Raw genomic sequence first — 26,031 nt, forward strand, 5'->3', positions numbered from 1 at the left:
GGTTTCACATATCGCATATCACCTAGGTATCTGCACCACAACAACGTGTTTTAAACAGTGTCTGAAATGTTTTATGCACCAAAAATTAAAAGTGTGGAGTAGCTCTTGGATTGACTTGTACTCAGTAAACATATGCATTATATAAACACAGATTAGCACAGCAGTTTTCAAAATCACAGTGGCCAGTTCTTTGTTACATAATCACACTGGTAAAAAGGCTCTCTGTTTTTCATTTTGCCACTCCCTTTCAAGTGCAAATGAAAGAGTCAAAACTATCTGCTATACACAGCAGAGGTGTAAATTGACGCAGTTCGATAGACAATCAGTGAAGATGTTATCAGTTTACACCCAAGGGAAAAAACCTAGTCCTATATTTTAGAAGTCTCCTTAGTGATGGCCTAATTCAGTAATGTTTACCCCAGAAACTGAATGCCACACTTTAAAGCACTTCTCTGGTACTCTTTAGGAAAACATTTATGTACATAATATTTATATCATACTTACTTATCTGTTTGGATACCATGCAGTTAAATTGTTCTTCCAAATATTATTGTAGAACTTAAAATTTTCCTTTGACATTTTGTGTTGAGCATAAAGGCACAATTTCATCAGTGACATTATGATATTATCTCCCTTCATCCCTGACTTTCTTTGTTTCTACTTTAGATTTCATCAAGTACATCCCATTCAGGTCCTTCTGAATTAACAAAGCAGTGTGGGACATCGGCATTGTTTCAGTTGGCAGAGGTAGTATTAAAATCCTGGGGCTTAATTACTACTGATACATTTGGAGAAGAGAAGCTGAATGATGCTGGTTGCCAAGGTCTGGAAGGCAGAGCAGTAGTACAGTCATAATTAGCATTGTTGTTTATAGAAGCGTAAATTACCACTTTGGCGCAAAGAGTCAAGTTTTACCTTCTCTAACCATTAGGCATGCAGTCTTTGTAGGACCAAGCCCCACAGTTAAGATGCAAAGGGAGTTGTAAGAACTATCCCTCTGCTTTTTTTTATTTTATTTTTTAAAAACTGTTTTGCAAAATTCCATTATAAGCTCGGCATAGAATCTGATAAGGCTATTCCAAATCAGGCTTTATTCTCAGCCAATAAGGTGAATGCGTCCTGGAGGGATCCTTCAAGTATACAAGCCCATACTTTCAGACTTCTTACAATCAAAAACGGGTACACACATATAAATGAGTGAGTAGGGCTATGGACACGGCACTCTCTGCTGAATATCGGTGGGACCAATACAGCCAAATCTTAAATGGTGCTAAACCAAACAAATGAACAAAAATGTATGCAGGCAGATGTCTCCAGAAGACAGGAGCAGTGAGGCAGGTCACATGTTACCTGGAAGTCCAGTACATATGACAAACGTATTATATTGTACTAATACCATTACAGAACATTGTTCCCATTTTACCACTGACAGTCATTGAAGATAAATGAATCCATGATACAGAATTCTTAACCAGAAATAACTGTTGAGTGATGAATTGTGCCTCTGACCACTTGCAAAATGCATTTCCTTCATCATTTAGAGCCTCCTCTACACATTCACAGTTAAGAAACAGACCCTAAAGTAATGGTGTCTTTCCAATAAACATTAAAGACTCGGCGCCTTTCTTGAGAAATTAAGCACTGACCCCACTTACAGTGCCACTGATTATTCTTGCCCATGCCTCTAGTTTAATTTGTGCTAAGACCCCATCGGAAACCTTATTTTCAGTACAAGGGGTGAGGCCTAGAATACAGGAAATAAAACTCCTCTAAGGATGTTAGGCTTACCAAGTACTTACCTTGAATCGGCAGGGGACACATGCGTCTTGTCAGGAACATTCCCGTGCGGAAAACAAATGCGACGCACCATGCTGTCGCCCAGACGTGACTCCAGCACACTGTTAACACTAAGCGTGTTAAGAGGTAAATTATGCACTGGGAATGAAAAGGCATTCTGCATATCCTTTAGGGTTACCAAGTATCTACCTTCAAATCAGCGGGGGACACATGGTTCCCGGCCGGAACATCCCTCGGTGGAACACATCCCTGCCGCACCATGCCGTCGCCCAGATGTGACGCCAGCATGCTGGGCACGTAGCTGAGCGACGCTCTAGCAATGGAGCTGGAAACTCGATGGTACCATCGAGTTTCCAGTCCCATTACCAGAGTGTTGCCCAGCTACGTGCCTACGTCACGTCTGGGCGACGGATTCCCAGTGCATAATTTACCTCTTAACACGCTTAGAATTCAGAAGCACATTGCATTTCAGTACAGGAAAGTTGGAGAGTATGCAAGTCTTCCATTCACAGAACCTGTCTATCTTCACAGCATTTTGCTGAAATTAATGCAACGGAATACTTTTAGGAGGCAGGAATATTGCTCTCTCTGAAAATTTAGAGATCTCTAAAGTTCAATTCAGTTTACCTTGATACCACATGAGAGTCCACTTTCTGTGTGTGTGTCTCCCAGTTCCCTTACATACACATTCTCGTTCCATATAAGGCAAAACAGTGAAAAGTTGTTTTTAGATTCTAAAGACTTTATAAAATAAGTGGCCTGGACACACAACACTTTTACTAGGACATCTAGTTCTTTTGAAGTACTATGATTTAGGGTCTTCCCAAATTATTTATTTATTTATGTTTGGATTTATATCCCGCCCTATCCCGAAGGCTCAGGGCAGCTGACAAGGGCACTATGTGCCAAGGTTATAACAATAAAACACATAAAACACAGCTCCTTCCCACCAAACAGCAAACCTGCCTTTATCTGTCCCTCTGACTTCAGCTTTTCCTCTCCACAAGCCTCTACCTAGGGAATCTATGTCAGAGTTGTATGGTGCCCTCCACTGGGACATGCCCATTTGCATAAGAGGGAGCTCTCAAGGATTTGTGGAGGACATCACTTTTCCCCTGTATTCCCCTTGTCACATTATTTCCCCTTTCTGTCCTTCTGGCAATCCCCATGTCTTCTCCCCTTTCCATGCCTCACTCTCTCCTTCTCAGCCATTCACCAACCTGTCTGTTATCTGCCTCCCATCTTCAGCAATATTTAACATTTGCTTCATTTCTACCCTGCCTTTCTTTACAGTGGGGACCAAAGCAGCTTATATCATTCTCTCTCCTCCTTTTTATCTTCACCATAATCCTGTGAGGTAGGTTAGGCTGAAGCATGTGATGGGCACAACATCACCTAGTGAGCTTTCCTGGCAGACTGTTGATTTAAACCTGGGTCTCCCAGACCCTACTGTGAAGCTTTAACTGCTACACTACACTGGCTTTAATAGAGTGTCTGCCATTGGATGGTAGCAAGCAGTCAAGCTTACGTGAGTCATGCAGTTGGGTGGTATCAATTACCAATTGTTTCCTGCCAGGTTTGGCCCTGATAAGCACTCCCTCAAAATAGCCAAAATAGCCCTGGAGAAGGCCCTGTGCTCCCCTCCCCCTTTTTATTGACAAAAACCAAGCCTAAATGCTGTAGTTGCCTAGCAACTCCCACTGAGGGCTTCTGCTTTTTAAACCTACAGGTGTTCCTTTTATCATTTTGGATTTTTTTGTAAAAAGCCATGTATTCTTTTTTTAGGTTTCAGATTTTTCTGCAAACCTGGGGCATTTTTCAGGTTTGTAGAAGATCTATCTTGTCCGTTCACAGCTCCAATCCCTGGATTTAAGTATCCTCACGTTTGGCCGACTTCGTTATTAGAATATTAGATGTACAACTGTGTTCTCAAAAAGTAGGCAATGGAGGAGGAGAACAGCAATGCCAAGTCATAACCATAATTCCACAAACTTTTGGGGTTTTTTGCAGGCCACTGGTGTTTCAGACACATATTTTCTACCAACATAGTATTATTCAATCTGCTTAGCAACCTGGGCTAGTAACTAGAATCATGACCTTCAAAAGATAAGGAGAGTCATTGCAGGTTTTGATTTTGAACTTCTGGTTCTTTGCAACCACTTTAACACCAATAATTCTGTAGATAGCTATTTCAGATGAACACTGAGGCAAGTTCAGGGCCAGCCCAGCAATATTTGACACCCTACATGAATTTCTTTGCCCCCCTCCCCCTGCGGCAAGGAAGCCAGTTTGGTGTAGTGGTTAAGTGCGCGGACTCTAATCTGGGAGAACCGGGTTTGATTCCCCACTCCTCCACTTGCACCTGGCTGGTTGGCCTTGGGCAAGCCATAACTTTGGCACAGCTGTTCTTGAAAAAGAGCAGTTGCTGTCAGAGCTCTCTCAGCTCCACCTGCCTCACAGGGTGCCTGTTGTGGGGAGGGGAAGGGAAAGGAGTTTGTAAGCTGCTCTGAGACACCTTCGGGTAATGAAGGGTGGGGTATAAATCCAATCTCTTCTTCTGCTTCTTCTATAATACATTTAAATGCAGAGGATTTATGATTTAGTTATTATTTAAAAGTATGGGCATGGCATGGCAGTACCGCACAGACATATAATGGGAGGCCCCCTCCACCCCCCCGCCCCCCACCCCGTGGGGGGGGGGGGGGGATCCCAGCCAGCAACCCAAGTGCATTCATGCAGCTGAGTGATCCATTAGACATTGGGGTCTTTTGGTACTCCTCCACCTCTGGTGCCTCAGGTGTATCTAATGGATAGGCCAGCTCTGAACATACTGAAGATGCTTCAGAAGGATAGCAACTTTCTGTTGTACATATTCATTGTATAGACACCATATCCCCAGAAAAACAAAAAGGAGTTGTGAAAGATTTAGATATATTTTTAAAGAGAGCTAGTGATACACTTTTAGTTTTCCAAACACATAACAGAGCTTTGTGATGTTTTTCATTCACTAAAAGAATATAGCTGAAGAAAGCACACACATTGTTGTTCAAGATTAAAGATCAAATCAGACATCATGCAGGGAAATTCATGCAGGATTTTCCCAGGGATTTTTGTTGTTGTTGTTTTATAAATAAGAGCAGTTTGCGGTACTTATTTGGACTGTGGATTTAACACTTCTGATTGAAACAACCCACCATCATGGTCTGCACTAGGACTCTTTCTTTGCCTGTTATGTTTCTGTTTCAGGGTCAATAACAGCCAGGGCAGTAAGTTAGTTAAACCCCTTCCTCTTCTGTACTTAGGCATCAAGTACTTACTGTTTTCCATTAAAATAAATCAGGAAGTTTAATTCATAGCTTGTCGAGTATCACATCTGATTTGGCCCAATCCTGAGCACACTTGCATGGAAATATGTCCAGCTACAGTATATTTGCCCTGATCTGGATAGCCCAGGCAAGCCCCATTAGTTAGTATTTGGATGGGAGACTACCAAGTAATATTGGGGTCGCTACACAGAGGCAGGGAATGGCAAACCTCCTCTGTATGTCTCTTGCCTTGAAAACCCCATGGGGTTGCCATAAGTTGGCTGCAATTAGGTAGGTAGGTAGGTAGATATCGCATATATTGTTTTTCTTCTTTGAAGCCAATTAAAATGGTGTACAAGAAGATAACACCATTTTATCCATAAGCGTGCATAGACAGGTAGTCTGCTAGTAAAGTAAAGGTAAAGGTTCCCTTGCTCGAAAGCCAGTTGAATCCTACTCTAGGGTTGCGGTGCTCATCTCCATTTCAAAGCCAAAGAGCCAGCGCTGTCCGAAGACGTTTCCCATGGTCATGTGGCCGGAATGACTAAACACCAAGGCTCACGGAACGCTGTTACCTTCCCACCGAAGTGGTACCTATTTATCTACTTGCAATTTCTTGCTTTCGAACTGCTAGGTTGGCAGGAGCTGGAGCTAGAGATGGGAGCTCACTCCATCATGCGGCACCCAGGTCTCAAACTGCTGAACTACCGACCTTCCACAGCCTGCAGTTCAGCGTCTTAGCCACTTGAGCCACCGCAGCTCCTAGTCTGCTAATACCCATTGTCTTTTTAGTAGCATTACCAAGAATACAAAGGCCATAGAATGCCAAACTATCTGAATGAAGGGATTCAGCTCATAAAGCTCTTATGTAATACTGTCATTCATGCCTTAGTTAGGAAAATGAGATTGATTTTTTTTAAACTTGTTTCAGATGTGCCTTGCATCAGAGGAAGTAAAAGTACAGGAACCTGGAAAGGCAAAACTGGAAGCTTCCAATATTATCAAAGCATTGGAAGAAACTGAGGAGATGAAGGTTGAAGAGCCAGAGAAGGCAAAAGTAAAAGCTGAAAAATCTCAGAAAGTGAGAGCCCAAGAACTTGAAAAGACAAAGCCTGGAGTGTTAGAGAAGGTGGCAAGATGCAGTCATGTTGCAGATGCTACTTCGGACAGCACAGTGTTAAGTAGCACAAAGGCAGAGGACTTTGCATGCCATTCCCATGAGTTAACAATGGCCGACATCAGCACCTTGGGTTTAATTAAGCCTGAGAAGTTAAAAAAGAAGAAGAAGAAAAATAAGCTGGACCGGCAAACTCTTGAAAAATGTACCCCTAAGAAGGCTTGCAAAAAGAGGCAGTCTTCAGAGTCAGACATTGAGAGTGTAATTTATACCATTGAAGCGGTTGCAAAAGGGGACTGGGGGGCAGAGCGGCTTCTGGAAATGCCTGGCAAGAAAGTTCGCCTTTCCTCAACCACGAAGGGGAATTTCTTTGACATAAAGTCACCAAAGAAAAAAGTGAAGTCAAAAGAAAAAAGAGCGCTAAAGGAAAAATGCGTAGAGACCACCAAAGAATCAAAGCCTCCTGATTTTTTTGACATTACAGATCACAAAGAGTTACAATGTGATGTTCCTGAAAGCATAAAATCAGAACCACTGACCCCAACAGAGGAGGTGATGCCACCAAGTTTGCCAGAGCAGGTCAAAATTGAGGACAGTGACTGTAGCAAAAAAACAGAGACCTGTGGCTCAAGAAAATCTGAGAGAGCTTGCAAAGGTGCTCTATACAAAACTCTGGTGTCAGAAGGCATGCTCACATCCCTGCGTGCCAATGTTGACAGAGGTATGCATTAGTTTTAGTGTATTGCTCACCAAACCAAATAATAATTGCTGGAAAAGTTAAATTTTGAAGAAAAGATGTTTAATTAATTAATATTTTCTATCCCTTTGCCTTTTATTTTATTTTTTTACTATTGAGAACTAATTGATAGATTTAGTTGGCAAGTATAGTTATTCACATTTATCCAATGCTCTTTATAAACTAGCTCTATTCCTGAAAATGCTTACAGGCACATAGCAAACCATTTCAGTAATGCAACAGGAAGCCCAGGTCTAGGAATATTTTATTCAATGGTATAACCATAATTGTTTGCCTTAGCAGCTAAAACTACTTCAGTACCCGTAAAAGTTAAGGCAGAGGTGTTATGGATAGTAGTCTTATCATTCATTCCTAGCTGCTAGAACCACTGGTCCTGGTGATCAAACTGATGAATGGTCCTTAAGTGGAATAGCTGTGCACATAATATCCCAAGGCTGCCTTTGATATCTCCATGTCTCACAATATCCCATTTATATGATTTAACTTTATCATATAAAGGAAGCTGCAGATGCTGGAGCAACATGGTATGCTTTGGACCACTGGTTCTCAAAGTGGGGTCTTCCTTGGGTCCATGAGGGTACCTGGGGGAGGGGATCTGTGCGATGAGGAAGTTCTTGTAATTCTTATAAAGGTATTAGAACTATAGTATAATTTATCAGCTCAGGTGATTGCTTCTATAAGGGAAAGTATTATAGTATGGTTTATTGGACATAGAGTTGCCATCCTTCAGGTGGGGCCTGGAGATCTGAATTACCACTCATCTCCAGACTACAGAGATCCCTAGAGAAAATGGCTGCGTGGGAGGCTGGACTCTGACATTATACCCCACTAAGGCCCCAACACTCCCCAAAACCCTCCCTCTTGAGGCTCCATCCCCAAGTTCCTAGGAATTTCCCAACATGGAGTTGGCAACCCTAACTGTACATATCACCCCTTTTTACTGCAATTCAATGTTTTCTGCCTTGTAACTCTCTCTTCAGTATGGTATGTCAAACTTCAGACAGTTTTAGGTGGTAGCCATGTTGGTCTGAAGCAGTAGAACAAAGATCTGATGAAGTGTGCATGCGTACAAAAGCTTATACCCAGAATAAAACTTTGTTGGTCTTCTATGCTGCTGGACTCAAACTTCATTCTCCAGACAGTTTTGCTGCCTCAGATGGCTCTTTGTGTTTACCTGCACTGTTTTCCATGTCTTCAATCCTAGTCTCACTGCATTGTTTTGCTTATTAAAGATCTTTGCTGTCTAATTTATTTATTTTTCATGTTCTGTAATCTGCCTTGAATTTCAGTGAAAAGGGTGGGCTATAAATCCTGTTAATAAATAGTAATTCTTTGGGGAAGCTCTGTTCTTCAGCTGCTATGATGATCTCTCCCTGTATGTAATGAACAATTGTTACCTAATTCAAGGCTTTGCCCTCCTTAGCCAAGAGAGAGAGACAGGAAGCTGTGTGCTCATCGCTTTGGAACTTCCTCCTTCTACTCTATATTCCAGCTTTATGTTTAGAGTCGCCATCATGTACATGACAGGTTCTTGCCTCTAGTCAGTATGGTAGCTATGGGTGTGGAGGTTTTCCAATCCACTTTCTATTCCACAGCAGTTCCATTCCCAGTTAGAGGAGAATGTAGTTAATATAACTGTTCATCTGTCAGCATGGATGTTGAAATGCTCTTTGTACTACAGATGTGTGTGAATAGCCTAACCAAAGCATTGATTCTTCCTTTCCCTCTGCCCCCTCTGTCCAACAACCTTCCTTCTCAGCAGCAGTGATACGGGATGGGAAAATTTCCAGAAATTCTCCCAATGTTATATTTTTCCATGGAAAATTTTTCACCCCACAGATGTAAAAATAGCCTGTTGTGCTGCAAATGTAACATGTTAGATGGGCTAACTGTGGGATATGAAGCATGGAAAAAGTCAGTGCTTGTACATGGTCAAGGCCTGTACATGGAGTATTTGCCTTCTTTTGCTAACATTATTTAAATTAATTTAATTTGTATTGGAAACATTTCCAGAGAATTTTCCAGTTCCAGTATTCCCAGAAAACCCACATCATTGCTTAGCAGTGGACAATGGATGCACAAACAGATAAAAAATGGATGGGTTGGATAAATTTGTTCTTTTGAGATTTGGGCTAATTTAATTAATTATACCATTTCATAATATATAAGCAGTTGCTTAGCATTTGCAATGTTAAATGGCAACTTAATAAACAGAAGTTTTGCAAATCCCAACCTATATGATAAAATTGCCTCCTTTCAAGTGTCAAGTTTTTAATATCTTTTCTAGGGAAACGAAGCTCAGGAAAAGGTGGCAACTCTGATCATGAAGGATGCTGGAATGAAGAAAATTGGACATTTTCCCCAAGTGTAACAAGTGGAAACAAGAAGCTTAAAAAACCTAAGCCAAAGGAAGAAACCGTTTTGGGGTAAGTGAGGTAGCACACATGTGCTCAATTACGCATATGTAAGTCTCTCTCATGTTACTTATAAAGTGAATAGAAATAAATAAATGCAGGTTTATAGTTTAAATATGTTTCATTTGCCCATCTGAGGAAAAAATAAATGAATGCAACATTGTAATTCTATAGAATGCAGCTGTTAGTTCTGATTCCATTCGCTGTGTGCTAGGATATAGATGTTTGGATGTGGTTGAAAAAATTAGAGTAGAGAATCATTTGCCTAGTAATGCACAGACTGTTGTTTCAGGAATCTCTGATGAATTTTTTGTTACCTTTCGCATGTACTACCAAGTTGTGGGTTGGTCTCTTGTCTGGTCCTCTACACATCAGGCCTTGTTTCCTTTCGCATGTACTACCAAGTTGTGGGTTGGTCTCTTGTCTGGTCCTCTACACATCAGGCCTTGGAGCATCTTTTTGTAGTTGCTACATCAGAGCCACTTCACCACTGCAGTTGAGGCATTGCCCCATTTGAGACATGTCTGGGGTCAATATCTATGTGTTTGAACTACTCACAAGTACAGTGGTTAGTATTTTTAAGAAATGAAACAGAGTTTGTCATCTTTTCAACTTCTTGATGGAGCAGAGTACTAGATTACAGCCACTTGGCTAGACCTCTGTCCCTACTGAAACTTCAGGATGGCTGGAAGGAGCTGGTGAGAAACCGGGGCAGTAGGGAAAATCCAGTGCTGACAATCATCATAGCAGAAGTGAGCCCTTAGCTGGTACTGTGAACAACCCAACCCAGCTTGCCCCAAGACAGGTGGTCCTTGGGACTGTGGGAGTCATGAAAAGCCTTGACAGGCCAGGAAAAGGGGATGTGGGAAGAGCTTTGGTGTGTGGTAGGGAATAAAATGCTAGGAGGAGGAGTCAGCAAGAGAGAAGCCTGGGAGTGGAGGGGAGTGGAAGAGACAAACAGAAAAATGTGGAGAGGGAGCTAAGAGGAGGAAGAGTAAAGGGGAGAGGGGGAAGTTGCTGAAGAAGCTGGAACCAAAAGACTGAAGGGAGGACCTGGAGAGCCCTCTAGTGGCAGAGGGTGAGCATAACCACAGATCATTAGCATACATAGAATATTTGCCAATGGACTGCTACAGCAAAGCCATCCTCCTGGTGGTTCCTCATGGAAGCTGGGTACAGTGTGCCGTTGTTCCCTCGCTCCCTAGGAAGGGCATCAACACAATTGTAGTCCTGTTGGAAAACGAGGAGTCTTGCTGCTGCTGCTGCTGCTGCTGTCTTTGGGAGAGAGAGGTTGATAGGAACAGTGAACTTAATTGCTGTGGACAGTTCCAGCACTAGGTGAATGTTCTGATTCCCTCTGTTGAAGCCTGCACAGCGAAACTTATTATTATCATTACCATTATTTAGTTGAAATTTTGATTCTGAGTTCAGTTCACAGCGCTGGTTTTGACCTGTAAATCTATATATGATTTGGGCCCAGGAGATCTGAAAGGCCATCATCTCTCATGTGAAACAACCTGTCCAATAAGATGGACGGAAGAGGCCCTTTACTGAGTACCTCTGCCTCCTTTTGTAAAGTGGGTGCGTGTAAGATCTCATTGGTAACACTACATTATAGAACTCTCTTCCGTGAAGTGACCTGACACCTTCAAGCCCCCTCTCCAAGGAACAATTCACTCACTGAGTTTATGACACAAGCCATACAATCTCTTGTGTAGAAGCAGTTGTAAACAAGCTGGGGACCCACAAGGATTTGTGGGGGGTCATCTCACTTCCCCTCCCCCACTATTTCCTCTTCTCCTTCCCTGAAAGCCCCTTTTCCTGCTTCCTCTTCTGCTTCCCACCAACCAGCCAGACTACCGTTGTCTGCACCCCTGTCTTCAGCTTTCCCTCCTTTACTCTGTGTAATGCCAGCAGCTGGGCTGGGGTCAGCCTGATTGTGTGGTGCCAACTGCTGCATTGTTGGGTCCAGTGGCCACCATGCCAGGCCCAAGGGCATGTTGCCAGCTGCAGCTGGGCTGGGCCTCAATGTGGGATGCCAGCCAGACCAGGCCCTGATGTAAAGTGGGTAACTGGCAAGAATTTGCAGGGGGCACCTCACTTTCCTCTGTCTCTCCCTTTGCATACTATTTCTTCTTTTTCTCCTCTTGGCAGACCTCATATCCTTGTCTCCTTCATACCCACCTACTTCAACATACTTTTATCTGCCTCCCATATTCAGCTATATTATTTATTTATTCATACCCCACCTTTTCCCCCTGGAGGTACTTAAAGCAGTTTACATCCCGTTCCTCTACTCCTCTTTATCCTTACAACCTCCTGAGTTAGGTTAGGTTGAGAATATGTGACTGGTCTAAGGTCTCCCAGTAAGCTTCCATGGCCAAGTCGGGATTTGAACCTGAGTCTCCCAGATCCTAGACTGAAAATTCAAAATACCATGCAATACTGGCTTTTGTGGAATAGCTGCTGTTGAACAGTAACAAGCAGCCAAGCCTGAGTGAGTCATGCATGTTCCATGTGATCAAGTTGTCCGGTGGTTGCTGCTGGGTCTGTCCTGATGAGTCCTTACAAAAAGGTCAAAATAGCCCTGGAAAGGGCCCTTCCCCTTCATCTGCTTTTTACCAACAGAAACCAAGGCTTGAAGGCTGGTAATATTTTTGTGGTCATCTAACACAGGGAAGGCATTCGTTTATTAAAGGTGCACTTGGTGTTTATGTTATTTGGGAGGGTTTTAATCCCCAATGTCTTTTTTTATATATTTCAGATTTTTCTGTAAACATGGGGCTTTTAAGGACGCAGTCTCTGGATTTATATATCCATTGATGGGGACATGTTGAGAATTAGATAATAGGGACAAGTGGGGACCTGCAATACTTGCAGGAGCAATTTCCCTTATGGCTCAGTGAAGGGAGAGACTTGCAGTGGGGGATGAGCCTGGTGCCCTCCTCTGCTGCTGCTCAGCCCAGCATAGCTACCGGCATCCTCCTCAACTGCAGCTGAATCCAGCAGGGCTGCCACATGTCCTCCACCACCACAGCCAGGCCGCAGTGGTTGCCAGGAGTCATCCTCCACCACAACTGGGCCACAGTGACTCCTAGCCCATTCTCCTCCATCACGGCTGGGTCCGGTGTGACTGCCGGATGCCCTCTGCTGTGGTGGCCAGGCCACAGTGACTGCTGGTCATGTCCTCCACCATGGCTGGGCTGCAGCGACTCCAAGACATCCTTCGCCACCGCGGCCAGGCTGGCATGGCTGCAGGCATCCTTTGACACTGACGCCGTGCCCAGTGCAGCTGCCAGAGTGCACCACTGGACCAGGCTGTTCTGAACTAGATGACACAAATGTATTTGGGAGGCATTTAACTTCCCCTATATACTTTAATGTTTATCTCAGATTTTTATGCAAACCCCCGAATTTGCAGAAAAATCTGTTTAGCCTCCACATGGCCCCAGTCCACGGATTTAGCTATCTGCAGGGCCTGTTGAGTCTGGGTTTTTTCAGTGGAAGCCCCATTGACTGTCCTGTAGTGAGATCCATGCCACTTGTACTCCAGATAACCAATACTGTGGTGATCTATGGAAAACAAAACGTAAAGGTCTCATTAACTGTTATTAGCCCTCATCGTGGCTTATACATGTATCTATTTTGAAGTTTTAATGTTTGCCGCCTTGGGGACCCTAAGTTGGATAGAAAAACATGAAAGAATTTTTTAAAAATAAATTAGACTAAAAAGTGCCAAAGGAGCTCCAGTTGTAAGAGCCAGATACTTTACAGTTCATGAGCACTATGTGTGATCAGTCTGCGGGCAACTAACAGGCTCATTTTGTGCCCTAAGGGAATCCTTTTCCATGTGTACAACTCTACATGCAGGGGAGTTGTATCCTGCAACTTCTGTGCAGGAGATTGGCCTAATTGTGTCAGGACATAAAATTTGTCGTATTGGGATTTGTAAACCCTTCTATGTTTTAAATCCATATTAATCTATTCTGTGTTGATTTTTCCATCTTCTGTTCTCTAGCTTAGCGAAGCTGGAAGAGGAATTTGAGAAAAAATTCAACAGCCTTCCTCAGTACAGTCCTGTCACATTTGACCGGAAAAGTGCATCCATACCAAGAAAAAAGAAGAAGGTTGGGAGCTGCTCAGCAGATCAGCCAAAATCTAGCAAAGGTAAGCAATCCCATGCAGGGTATGACTAATCTATAGAAGCTGCAGTGCTAGGTCAAAAGCTGCTTGCTTTCGTCTGTTTCATTTAGCATAAGCATATATGAGGCCAGATGCAGTAAGGTTCCCCCCCCCTACATGTCAGAATTTTCACACATTCAGCTCAATGTTTTTCGATTGGTGTGGGTGGAAATGAAGGGACAGCATGTTATATCTCTGGAAAGCAGAGCAGGTTTTTTCCCATATACAGTTTTAACATTTTTCATTGCAGAAACTTCCAAGAAAAGCATTTTACAATTTTCATTATTGCTGCTTATAAATGAACTTATCAGTTTCTGTTCTAGGCTGAGGAAAGATTGGGTCAGGTCCCACCGGGTGGCCCTTTTTTGTTCCTTTTATCCCTAAGATTTCATTTGTGAACCATAAACACTAACAAGACTACCTCATGTGACTGATAAGAAGATTCAAAAGATGACACGTCAAAGACCTTGGGAGCAAGAAGTGTATTAAAATACTGGGCAAAATCCACCTAAAGTTAGTCACCCCTGGCAGCTCGTTGGATGAGCTTGTAGAGGACTGGCATAGCCGACTCACCGCAGCCATTTACGAGATCGCTCCCCAGCGCCCTCTGCGCTCTCACTCTAGGCTCGCTCCCTGGTTTACCCAGGAGTTGCGGCTTATGAAGTGAGAGCTGAGACGACTAGAGAGACGGTGGTGCGAAGCTCGAGATGAAGCCACAAGAGCATCTTATAGGACGTTTATGAGATTCTATGAGATGGCAGTCAAAGCCGTGAAGAGAGAGTACTATGTGGCTATGATTGCATCTGCGAGCTCACGCCCAGCCCAATTGTTTAGAACGATTCGGTCTATAACTGTTCTGCCACAGGGCAGACCAAATGCTAGGGAACTGGAAATAGGCTGTGAGGCATTTGCGAGCTATTTTGTGGATAAAATCTTGTCGCTCCACCGTGAGCTCCCCGCCACAGTTGAAATACTGAGTGAGCTCGAGGCTCCATGCACGTCTTCGATCTCAGTTTTGGATCATTTCAGCCTGGAGGAATTCGACAGATTGCTCTCAACGGTACGCCCAACCACGTGCAGCCTTGATCCGTGCCCTTCTTGGCTTATTAAAGCTGGCCATGAAGGGTTTTGAGGTGCCTTAAGGGAAATTATCAACAAGTCCCTCTTAGAGGGGCTGTTCCCGGGGGCACTCAAGGAAGCAATGTTCCACCTAAAAAAAAAATCTCTGGACCCAGCCAAATTGGCTAACTATTGGCCGGTTTCCAATTTGCCCTATTTGGGCAAATTTATTGAGAGGGCAGTGGTGATATAGTTTCAGGGCTTTATGGATGACATAGATCCCTTCCAGTCCAGCTTTCGCCTGGGTCACGTGATGGAGACGGCACTGGTTGCCCTCACAGACAACCTCCGGAGGCATCTGGATGTGGCCAGCTCGGCAGTACTGTTGTTGTTGGACCTGTCGGCTGTGCTCAACACAGTTGACCATCAGTTACTGACCCATTGCCTCGCCGACATGGGAATTCAGGAACTTGCCTTACAATGGCTTGCTTCCTTTCTCCAAGGTCAGGGACAAAGGGTGGCACTAGGGGAACAGCAGTCCAGGAGGCACCCGCTGGAGTGTGGAGTGCCTCAAGGGGCAGTGCTTTCCCCGATGCTATTCAACATCTCTATGCACCTCCTTGCCCGGAGGCACAGGCTGGGATGTCACCAGTATGCTGATGACACCCAGCTCTACCTGATGTTGGGCAGCCAGTCGGACTCCAGGCCAGAAGATCTGGACCGGGCTAGGTGGCTTAGACTGAGCCGGCTGAAACTGAATCCGATGAAGACGGAGGTCCTGTGCTTGAGTCGGAGCAGTTCAGGGGTGGGGATCCCACTCCCGACCTTCAGTGGGGCACCACTGGTGCCAGCACCAGAGGTTAGGAGTTTGGGAGTTCTCCTGGATACCTCCTTAATGATGGAGGCCCAGGTAGCAGCCACTGCTAGGTCGGCCTTTTACCATCTTTGGCTGATTAGGCAGTTGGTTCCCTTCCTTGACCGCAATGACCTGGCAACAGTGATCCATGCGATGGTCACCTTGAGACTAGACTACTGTAACATTCTCTACATGGGGCTGCCCTTGTCACAAATTTGGAAGCTGCAGCTAGTGCAGAATGCCGTGGCCGGGTTCCTGATGGGCCTTCCTAGATGGGAGCACATTCAGCCTGTGTTGAAGACATTGCATTGGCTGTCAATAGCATACCAAATTCGCTTCAAGGTGCTGGTACTTACCTTTAAAGCTCTATATGGCCAGGGTCCAACATACCTGAGGGACCACCTTTCCCCATATATACTCCAGAGAGCACTACGGTCGGGGTCTCAAAATCGACTGACCCTCCCAGGTCCCAAGGATGCCAGGCTCACTACTACCAGGGCCAGGGCCTTTTCAGTGGCAGCTCCATACTGGGGGAATGAGCTCCTGGAAGAGATCAGGGCCCTGCGGGATCTTTTACAGTTCCGCGGGGCCTGCATGACAGAGCTCTTCCACCAGGCTTTCAACTAAGGAGCCGCCTTCACTACTGCCACCAACAATCATAGTTATAGGTCCTGGCCCTTAATTTTGACATCTGGCCTGTGCTGCCGCATGACTTAGGAAGATCACTGAGCTGAAAACTGTTTTCTGTATGCACTCTTCAGTATGCCATCTGAAGTATCTAATTAAATATGTCCAGCACTTTATTTATTTTTTTTATTTATTTTTTTAGGATTTTACAAGCTTATTTGTAACTGAATTGTTCAAATGTTTTTATATGGATTTATGTATCAACCAATGTAAGCCGCCCTGAGCCTATTTCCGGGGAGGACGGGGTACAAATTAAATAAATAAATAAAACCTTATTGTAAGCAAGGGAGTGAGTTCATAATGACTTAATTTTTGCTGTATCATGTCCAGTATGCATTTTAAAAAGTCCCACTGGAAACTCTTTTGCCATCAGTGGGGCATCGTCATGACTAGTTTTTTTGCTGGATTTTACCCAGCATTTAAAAAAAAATCGTAGAAAGGTTATTTACAGAATAAGAATCCAAGATAGAGACCCCGCAACACACGTACACATGTGCAAACAGTTACTGCTTTTCAGGTGGTTTATTTCACCTGTGAAGCTAATGGATCCTTACTTTGTCTGAACAACAATTCACTGATTTATTATGTTGCTTCCTAATACTAAACACTTGGAGGAAATTCTTTAACTTTAAATTAAGGAAAGTAGTTGACATTGGGGGGATCCTAGTTTGGGTTCCAGCGCTGGCTTTTAATACTTTATAAAGTCCCTAAGCCAACTGTCAGAATTAACTTACTATAGGATGAGTCTCTTAAGGATGTAAGTCATCTGACAACTTTTATAATTATACAGTATTTTATTATTTTATGTGTAAATTGCTATTTTAATACTGTTTTAATTGTATATTTAATTGTTGTACACCACCATGAGCCCATTGGGGAGGGCGGTATATAAATCTAATAAAATAAATAAATAAATAGTTGGTCTGATCCACAGAAAGTGATTAAAAAACAGAAACAGGTAGAACTTCTGTAGTCCTAGAACAAAGAGAGGTTGGTACGCTGCATGCGCTGTGCAACTACATTATGCTCCTCTCCTGACAGATTATCAATGGTGTCAGTTTGGTAGGGCCAGGCACCTGCTAGCAAAGGAAGGGGAAGCAGGTAACACTCACTCTAGGTGCTCCTTCATCCCTGCACTGACTGCCTAGCAGATGGTCAGTGCTATCACTCTTGATCATCTGTAAAAAAGGGAGAAGGAAAGGTATGTCATAGAGCCTATATAAAGATAGATATTCACTGTTATCATTAAAAATTCTCTTAAGTCTGGGGCTAACCTTAACACTTGTGTATTCATGTTCTAAACTGGAGTAACAACCAAGCCAAAGACACACACATGAACACACATGAAACTGCTTTACACTGAATCAGACCCTTGGTCCATCAAAGTCAGTATTGTTTACTCAGACCGGCAGCGGCTCTCCAGGGTCTCAAGCTGAGGTCTTTCACAACATGAAGCTTCCTCATACTCAGAAGTTCAGATTGATGCCTAACTATTCTGACAATGATGAAGTCTTGCAGCTTTGGCTTTTTTCATTCTGCTTCGTACCCAAGTCTCAAGATGCAAGTAACAGGGGAATCCTTTCTTAGAAGAGCTCTGATGATATCTTCATTTGTCCCTAGTAGCATTGCTCATGATCATTATATTAAGCCTCTCATTGATCAGTCATCCCCTTACACCCTGGAAACGCTGTCTCCTTTGCTTAGTGATAAGGATCTGAAGATCACGCTGGCAATAGCAAAATTCATTTCAGTCCTTTTAGCCCTTGCATTCAAAAAATGAATGAGAATCTTCTGCTGGTCAAGATTTGTTAATCAATGAGCTTCTAAGGGAATAAAAGGTAAAGTATTGCTCAGGTGGCTCGTGGCTAACATGGATTGTTCCATTTCAACCATATCATCAGAAGGAAAAAAACAACAACAGTGAGACAGCATGGAAAAATAAAAATTCTGTGTCTCTCCTAAATGTTCCAGAGTTGGCAAGTATGCAAGAACCTTTGGTTGGCAGCCAGAAGAGAAAAGCAAGGAAAACCAAGATCACTCATCTGGTCCGGACTGCAGATGGCAGAGTCTCACCAGCAGGAGGAGTTTTAGGTAAGGATAGCATGACTTGTTTTCAGGGCAAATGATGCTTCTTCCTCTCACAAATACCAGTAGCAGAATGTGTGAGAAGCTGCTGGTGCAGATGCATCCTGTGATATATACAGATAATCAAGTTGGTAAATGATGTGTACCATCAGAACATTTAGACATTTATAATATTATTAGAATTAACATCAAAATCATAATACGTTATAACGGACTCCTTGTATCTCCCCAACTGTCTGGCAGATTTTTCCCGTCAAAACTTCAGTTCACCTCAGTTACTGAGTTGCCCTACAGTAGTGTGTATATCTTCTCTATTGATATAAACTTGAAAATGCCCCACCTTTTGTTTAGATATTAGTTTAGGCTTTAGACCCAGTACAAGAACTTGAGGGAAAGACAGGAGCTGTCCTGTTTTATAAACTCTTGTGAAATTGCACTTGAGGCAAATTAATTTTGGCACAGTGGCACAGAGGATTTATCCTCTGGTTATAACAGTAACATCTGAGGTGAACAGGCTTGCTGTCAGTTCTAGCCCCGCACTGATGTGAGCACTGATGTGAGCTACCAGCCCTGTCTCCAGCTCGCCGTCTACCCAGCGGTTCGAAAGCTTCAGCGAGTAGATAAAATGGGTACCACTCCTTAGAGAGAGTGGGCACACTGAACCCCCCCCCCCCCGGTGGGGTGGAGCGGTGTTAGCCGGCGAACGGAGGTCCAGCTCGCAAGATTAGAAAGCCTAGAGAGATCTCCTCAGCATGAAGAAAAGCCTGTAATGGGCTGTTCCAGCCAGGCGGTGGCAGTGTGGCGCTACAACTCGAAGGAGTCTGGAGAAAAGCTGACGCCATCAAACCAGGCCAAGGAAAAAATGCTGACCAGATCACGTCTCATCTTCAAAACTGAACAAAACCCTCGTCGGCAGTGAATGTGTGTGAATTAAGATGTATATATGTTGTCTTCCCATACAAAACAGAATAAAGAGTTTATTAAACAGGCAGGGAATATATGTATAATAGGAATATTCAAGGTTTTAAGATTGCTGAGGTAAAAACTTTCTAATACATACAGAAGTTGAATTCTTAGAACATTCAAGAGAGTGTATTTGTAGTTTTGTTTCAAGGCTTCTAGTTCTTTCTTTGAGAGGTATTTTGTTTGGTATATATCAGCACTAACACAGTTCTTATTAATGTTTCTTCTGGAGGACAGCATTTGCTTAAAGTTTGTAGATTTCTTCCTTCAGAGTTCTAGGTTTTCCTGTAGATATTACAGCTTTTCACTAACTCCTGAGGTGTCTAAGCTTCTCCCCTTTATCACAGACCACGGTTCTCGTCCCAACCCCTTTCACTGGCAGGAAGTTATTCTCTTTGTCCCTAAGAAACAATAACTCCTTCTAGTATTTGGCTTGTATGAGAGTTCACTCTAACTACCCAGACCTTCTGCCAAATCCTTCTCCAGTATCCTTTGTCTGTATAAGGCTGTTCTGTAGATTTCCTGACTGAGAATCTAAATTCTCCCTCAGAGCAGTTTTAATATATTTAAGATAATGGGGCTTCTCTTCTCTCTGTAGAAGTACTTTTCTGACTGTTGCCGGTCAGAAAACACGGACTTCCAAATGCCTTTTTCCTCAGATGCCAAACCCTCTGGCTACTGATCCAGACATTAGTTTTCAGACCAAGACGAAATGATGAAAGGCCTCTTTTTGCTCCAGATCAGCTGTTTTATTTCTTCTCTCAGCTGATGTTAGCCAATCAGAGAGCAAGTTGAACAGCCAATCACATAAGCTCTTCTCTCCAGGGAAGATTAACTCATGACCTCCCTGACCCGCTGACACAAGCCGCATTTTAAAAAGGCTGCTTTTCTGTGCAATCTGTCACACAAGTGCTTAAGAGTATTTTATACTAAGCATTTTTAGTGCCACATGGTAACCGTTATTTTAAAATTTATTTTTATAAATGCATTTGTTTTTCTGCAAAACAAGATCTTAATATACCCTACAAAATTTTTGTTCAATACCATGTTAAAATAGCTGAAGACTATCACACAAAATACCCTATTAAAAACTATGATATTTTTAAAAATATACCAATTAGGGCTGCAGTTACACCAAAGCAATCTTTATTCAGATCTTCAAATATCTTTAATTATATTTAAAAGCACCCATGGGAGCTTCCATATTGGATTAGGTCCATGGTGTCAGAAGATTTTTTTTTTACACTTTTGATTCCTACTTGTTTTTTTATCTGAATTCTGCTGTTTCCCCTGTGAGTCAAATACTACCCACCTCCTGGAGGACATTTAAATTGTAACAGTAGGCCCACTCATGGGGGTAGGGATTGTCTGCAGCTGCTTTAAATAGACCTTGAGGTATTGGGACCCTGGTCACAGGTTTCCTGCATCTGGTCTAGTTGTGCCAATTAAAGTCAGTATTAATAAGCCTGTTGTATAGAGACAAAGTCAGCTATTATCAGGAAAGAAGTTATTAGGCAGATCTGTGTAGATTAGAGGACAGGGGAAAGCCTACTAATCTTATTTAAGAAAAAAAGAGTACCACACAAACCTTCCCCTCCTGATCTGTCAAAGCATGGAGAAATATATGCATCTTTCCCCCATTTTTATAGAAGAGAAACCAAAGGAACAACTGCAGGGTGATCTTCAGAAGACATCAAGTACAGGGACAGACTGCAACAAAGAATCCTTGCAAAACACTGGATCAGAAGAAGGTCATAGTATTACACCAGACATGCCATCGGTATCTGCATTCTTTAGCCTAGCTGCTCTTGCAGAGGTAGCAGCAATGGAAAATGCACACAGGTTAGTGTGTTCTTTCTTTTCTGTTTTGGCCTAAAAAGATCTCTTCATTGCAGCATCCTTGCATTGTATCTGAGCTCATCACAGGGTATTTTTATGGGTCCATGACATGCCTTGCTCATACTGACTCCTTTGGTATTCTGTATTTGGCAGAGCCAACTTTAACTTGCCTAATAGTCTGTTTGAGTTTTTGTAACACAGCATCTCCTGAAAACCACTGGGACAGCAGAATTAAATCTGGTGCACATGTTCAGGAACCCAAAACATTTTTAAGACAAAGCTTGGGCCTTTTCAGCTGTTTCAAAGGGATCAGGAGAGATTGTAAAGTCTACTATAATGTAGTTTCCCTTGAGCATTAAGTTGTCATAATGAAATTCGGTATATGTGCTTACAAAATTCTGTGTTTGTTCACACATCTGCTTGACTCCCACAACCCTATTATTGGAGGGAGTGTAGACATCCAAACTATATTGCCGTGCATTATCTGAAGCAGGATGTCTGAAACACTGTACGTTACTAGCCTCCATGGTAAGGTCTGAGTTTTTAGCTGGGCCAAGCAAGGTTTAAAAAACAAAGCTTGGCTATTCAGCTTCCCCTTTGGGTTTGTCTGCTTTATCTTTATAAAATGCTAAACTCTCTTGAATATTAAGAAATTGGAATGAGATTATGTGCATCACATTCAGGATGGGTTATGTACAGGTCAAATATCAATTTGCCCACCCGCCTCCCAGTTCTTTTATTTAAGAGAGGCAGGAATGATACATGAAAACCACAATGTGATCTCAAAATGACAGTTGGTGTAAACAGGGGCCCTTTTCCAATCTAAACCATAGCTTATCCTTCACAATCATTTTCAGGGAGAAACACACTGAAGTGGAGACTGAGACACATTGGTATCCATCCAAGACTCTATTCCTAGCTCATTGTCTTGCACATAGGCTTGCCAAGTCCCCCCGGGGGGCGGGGAAACCCCCGCCCGAGAGGCCCGTTACCCACCGCCAGCAGATCGGACCCCGGGGGGAACCACACCCCCAAAGCAAGTGACATGCCCGGCGTCAGCACGTCACCCGGAGGTGATGTAATCGCGTCGGGCACATTGGGGGTGGGGCCACAATAATCTGAGGGGAAACTATGATTTTCCCTCGAATGATTGTGGCCCCACCCCCAATGTGCCCAACGTGATTGTGTCACTTCCGGGTGATGTGATTGCGGTGCACATGGACTCCCGGATGAGCGCTGGACTCCCGCCCGCTCTTCATAAGGCAACCCTACTTGCACATGCACTCATATATTTTCAAGAATAAATCTGCAAAATGGAGTATAACATTATATTGAATGTGAAGCTTGTTGAACACTGCCTTTTTTATTTGTTTAGTGTCTTTGGAAGTGTAAAAATAAGATTAATTCTACCACCTCAGTTTTCTTTCTGGCTCTTTATAATGCTGATTGAGGGTAAATCCCCAAACATATATAGTGTAATTGTGATCATATAGGCTATGCTAACAAGTTTGTACTTTTTAAGGCTCTGAACAGCTTTGGGAAGGTATGGGCTTCACAAAGCAGAAGTGTATATATAGCCAAAGCAGCTTACCTGGAATTTAGCTTACTGTTCTGGTTAGGATTCCCTTGCAGTGGGTTCTCTCAAATCCATCACTTATCCTTTTCAGTATTATTTGCTCACAACACATTGTGGCTGCAAACTCCCTAGTCAGTGCTATATATAAGGAAAGAGATTGGTAGAAATGTGCAGGAGGGAAAGGCTTCAGAAGCTGGAATAGAACATGCCACAAAGGACGATTGAGGTATTTCAGTGGTGAGACTAGGAATCTGGTTTGCACACCTCGGCTTCTCTCCTTCCCAAAAAAGGATCTCAGCAGTTGCTCAGGAGACTATGTTGCCAGCACTCTTTGTTTAAGCCAGGCACATCCTACCCTCTAGAAATATTGTCTCTTCTTTTCTTGTCAGGAATGAGCAGTGGGTGGGAGCAGGTTTTTTAGTTCAGAGCTGCTTATTTCCCCCAAAACTGGCAATCACTCAGATTTTTCCTTTGATTAAATAAAGTTGTTGGTTTCCCAAAATATATGAAGCTGCAGCCCAGGGAACTGCACCCCCTCTGTTAAACTATGATGAAAAAGGCAACATCAACTTTTAAACATGAATGTTTGAGCTAGTTTTCTCTACTGCACCCAGGGACAGAATGTGAGTCACTTGAACTAGTATCAGGAAGTGGAATATTGTCTCAAAGTAAAGTCACAAAGCTAGTCTGTGGGGTCTTTTTTCCCATGTAAAATGGAAAAGACTGCATTTCCATACATCAGAAGATACTCAGGCTTATGAATCTGCACCACACCCTACCCAGGGGAATCTGCAGTGACCCTACCCCACTAGGAACACCATGGAAACAGTCCCTATGCTTGGCAGGACCTTTCCCACAAAATAGTCCTATACAACAACTGGACAAGTTGGCCAGCTGCCTGGGAGCCTTCTGCCAGAGCTGGCTGCCAACAACACAGAGCAGACTGAGGGGAAAGAAGACACCCAGGGATGACATCAGTTGGCAGTCCCAGCTATCAGATGCCCAGCAATGGCTGGAGGCATCAAGCTGGCCATCTAGAGACATAAGAACGGGGTGGGCATGTGCCCAAAGTCGCAGGAATATGGTGGCTGAGGGGGAGGAGCTTGCCCTCTGGTGATATAGGGTAATTGAGTGTTCTGGATAATCAAATGCCAGGTAACAGAGCTTTTACTGTATTATGTTGTTGTTTTTAATTGAGACTTGAAAATGGCAGACAAAACTGCTTCCTGGAGTGACTCAACTAATTCATGTCTTAATGACTTCAGGGTGCACGATCTGGAAATTTTCTTTGGTTGTATGTTTAATAGTGGTCTCGATGAGGGCAATTGGGAGAAGTGGGAATTCTAAAACAATGGTTTTCAAAGTTTCTGCCTTGAAATAATCTTTCCCCCACTGACACATCACTGAGCCCTGGAGAACAGCAGATTCCGGAGTCTGTTCTCAGGTGCAGAACCTGGGCCAGGCTTGTTCTCAATATAGGCTAACTATACAACAGAGGATACAGTCAGCTCTCTCTTACAGCTGTGGAATGCGAAGAAAGTTTGGTAGTGATGGGAGGGAGATCACTACGGTAGCTTGTCCATCACTGATTTTCTCATTGAGGAATCCCTGACGAGCTTCCAAGAATTCCCTGGGTCTCAGTTTGAAAATCATTCTTATATAGAAATAGAATTACAGTGGCAGTCATTAGGGGATGTAGTGTTTTTTAATTTAATGTTAGGTTCTTGGTTAATGTGTGTGTTTTTAAAAGGACATTTCACTGTATGGTACTCTTTCTGGAAAATGGTATAGTAATAATTACGTATTATGGGGCGTACTTTCCTTGTGGCAGAAGTATATGTATTTTTTGTTTATTGCAGTTCAGTCTTAATGGCCTTTGTCTTCCTTTTAATACAGCATAGATTTCAGGCAACTTGCAATTTGATTGTAGTAGCTTATGGCTTGCACTGTAATTCTAAATTGGGGGACCCCAAACACCTGTTTGGATAACATACTGTCTGGCCCAGAAGCCTTTTTCCGTACTCCCCAACAAGTAGGCATTGGCATTATCTGGGAGGCAGACATGGTGAACGAGTTGAAGATTAAAGGAAATCTCCCCCCTCCCACTGCAGCCTGCTGTGCCTGTTGGAAATGTGTAATGGTGTGGCACTGGAGTCCCAGGAACAGCATGGGGTAGCAGAGTGGATGTCTGGTGTGGGAGCAGAGAAATCTTCAACTATTGTACTGCCTGTTTTATAGGTAGGGGACATTCCACAAGAGGTCGGGAACCTAGCTCTTAGCTGGAATTGCTTATCTATTCTGGTCTTCTCTTTATTTTTAACAGTATTTTATTGCTATCTTAATTATGTTTTTTTTGTTTTAATTTCACTCAATGAAATTGCTGAGTGGTCAGGTTAGAACAGATAAAAGGAAGTACTTCTTCACCCAAAGAGTGATTAACACATGGAATTCACTGCCACAGGAGGTGGTGGTGGCTACAAGCATGGACGGCTTCAAGAGGGAATTAGATAAGCATATGGAGCAGAGGTCCACTGGTGGCTATTAGCCACAAGGTATAGATAGGGGCTCTGGGGCAAGTGATGCTCTGTCTTCTTGGTGCTGGGGGGGGCAACAGTGGGAGGGCTTCTAGTGTCCTGGCCCCACTGCTGGACCTCCTGATGGCACCTGGTATTTTTGGCCACTGTGTGACAGGGTGTTGGACTGGATGGTCCATTGGCCTGATCCAACATTGGCGTCTCTTATGTTCTTATGTTTAATTAACTTATTTATGTAAACTATTTAGAAACAGAAAAACAGGAGGGGGGAAAAGTAACAAATTGATTTTTTAAAAATCCTTCTCTTTAATCATGTCTGTGTATTGTATCAGGAATGTAACTATTTTCAGATGAATTTTGGGCTAATGTTCATCTGTTCTCCCCCTTGTAGGACCCCAAGGACGGCACCTCTTCCACATGATGGACAGCCAAAAGAAATGTCTCAGGCTCCAGTGCTTATTTCCTGTGCTGACCAGTGAAGCTCTACCCTATTGTAAAAGTTGTGCTTTACCTAATATCCTAGCCTTGTCTTTACCAATGGATGCTAGTCAGTCCATGTGATGGAGGAACCCATAGACTGAAAATGAGTGGTTCGTGTTCAGTATGGCACAGATTTCACTTATAGCCTGGGTCGGTGCTCCCCGGGTTTGGGGCCCCAAATCTACTATAAGAGTGATGTTATTTCTCTGTTAAGGAACAGAAATGAAAAGATCCTGGAGCTTTGCTTTCTACTGAAGGTTTTTAAAATGGTATACGCATAGTTCATGGAGGAGGCAAACTTTCCTGTTGCTCACACAGCATCTGTTCTGCCAACCAGAGTATGGAAAGTAGTTTCATATAATAACTAGCTACTCTTAGCA

General features: G+C 43.2%; 1 protein-coding gene across 1 annotated transcript in view; it reads left to right on the forward strand.

The window, feature by feature from the left end:
- The window catches only part of BBX (bobby sox homolog (Drosophila)), a 72,194-nt gene extending 46,458 nt beyond the window's left edge, over window positions 1-25,736 (forward strand). Inside the window, exons 8-14 of the mRNA XM_015424530.1 lie at window positions 667-747; window positions 6,034-6,940; window positions 9,264-9,402; window positions 13,409-13,557; window positions 18,146-18,265; window positions 20,872-21,064; window positions 25,563-25,736. Of these exons, the coding sequence (XP_015280016.1) occupies window positions 667-747; window positions 6,034-6,940; window positions 9,264-9,402; window positions 13,409-13,557; window positions 18,146-18,265; window positions 20,872-21,064; window positions 25,563-25,650 (1,677 nt within the window). The 3' untranslated portion in view covers window positions 25,651-25,736. The remainder of the gene's footprint in view (window positions 1-666; window positions 748-6,033; window positions 6,941-9,263; window positions 9,403-13,408; window positions 13,558-18,145; window positions 18,266-20,871; window positions 21,065-25,562) is intronic.
- The last annotated feature ends 295 nt before the right edge of the window (window positions 25,737-26,031 follow it).

The sequence above is a fragment of the Gekko japonicus genome, unplaced genomic scaffold (genome assembly GCF_001447785.1).
Source record: "Gekko japonicus isolate JY-2015 unplaced genomic scaffold, Gekko_japonicus_V1.1 scaffold187, whole genome shotgun sequence".
NCBI lineage: Eukaryota > Metazoa > Chordata > Lepidosauria > Squamata > Gekkonidae > Gekko > Gekko japonicus.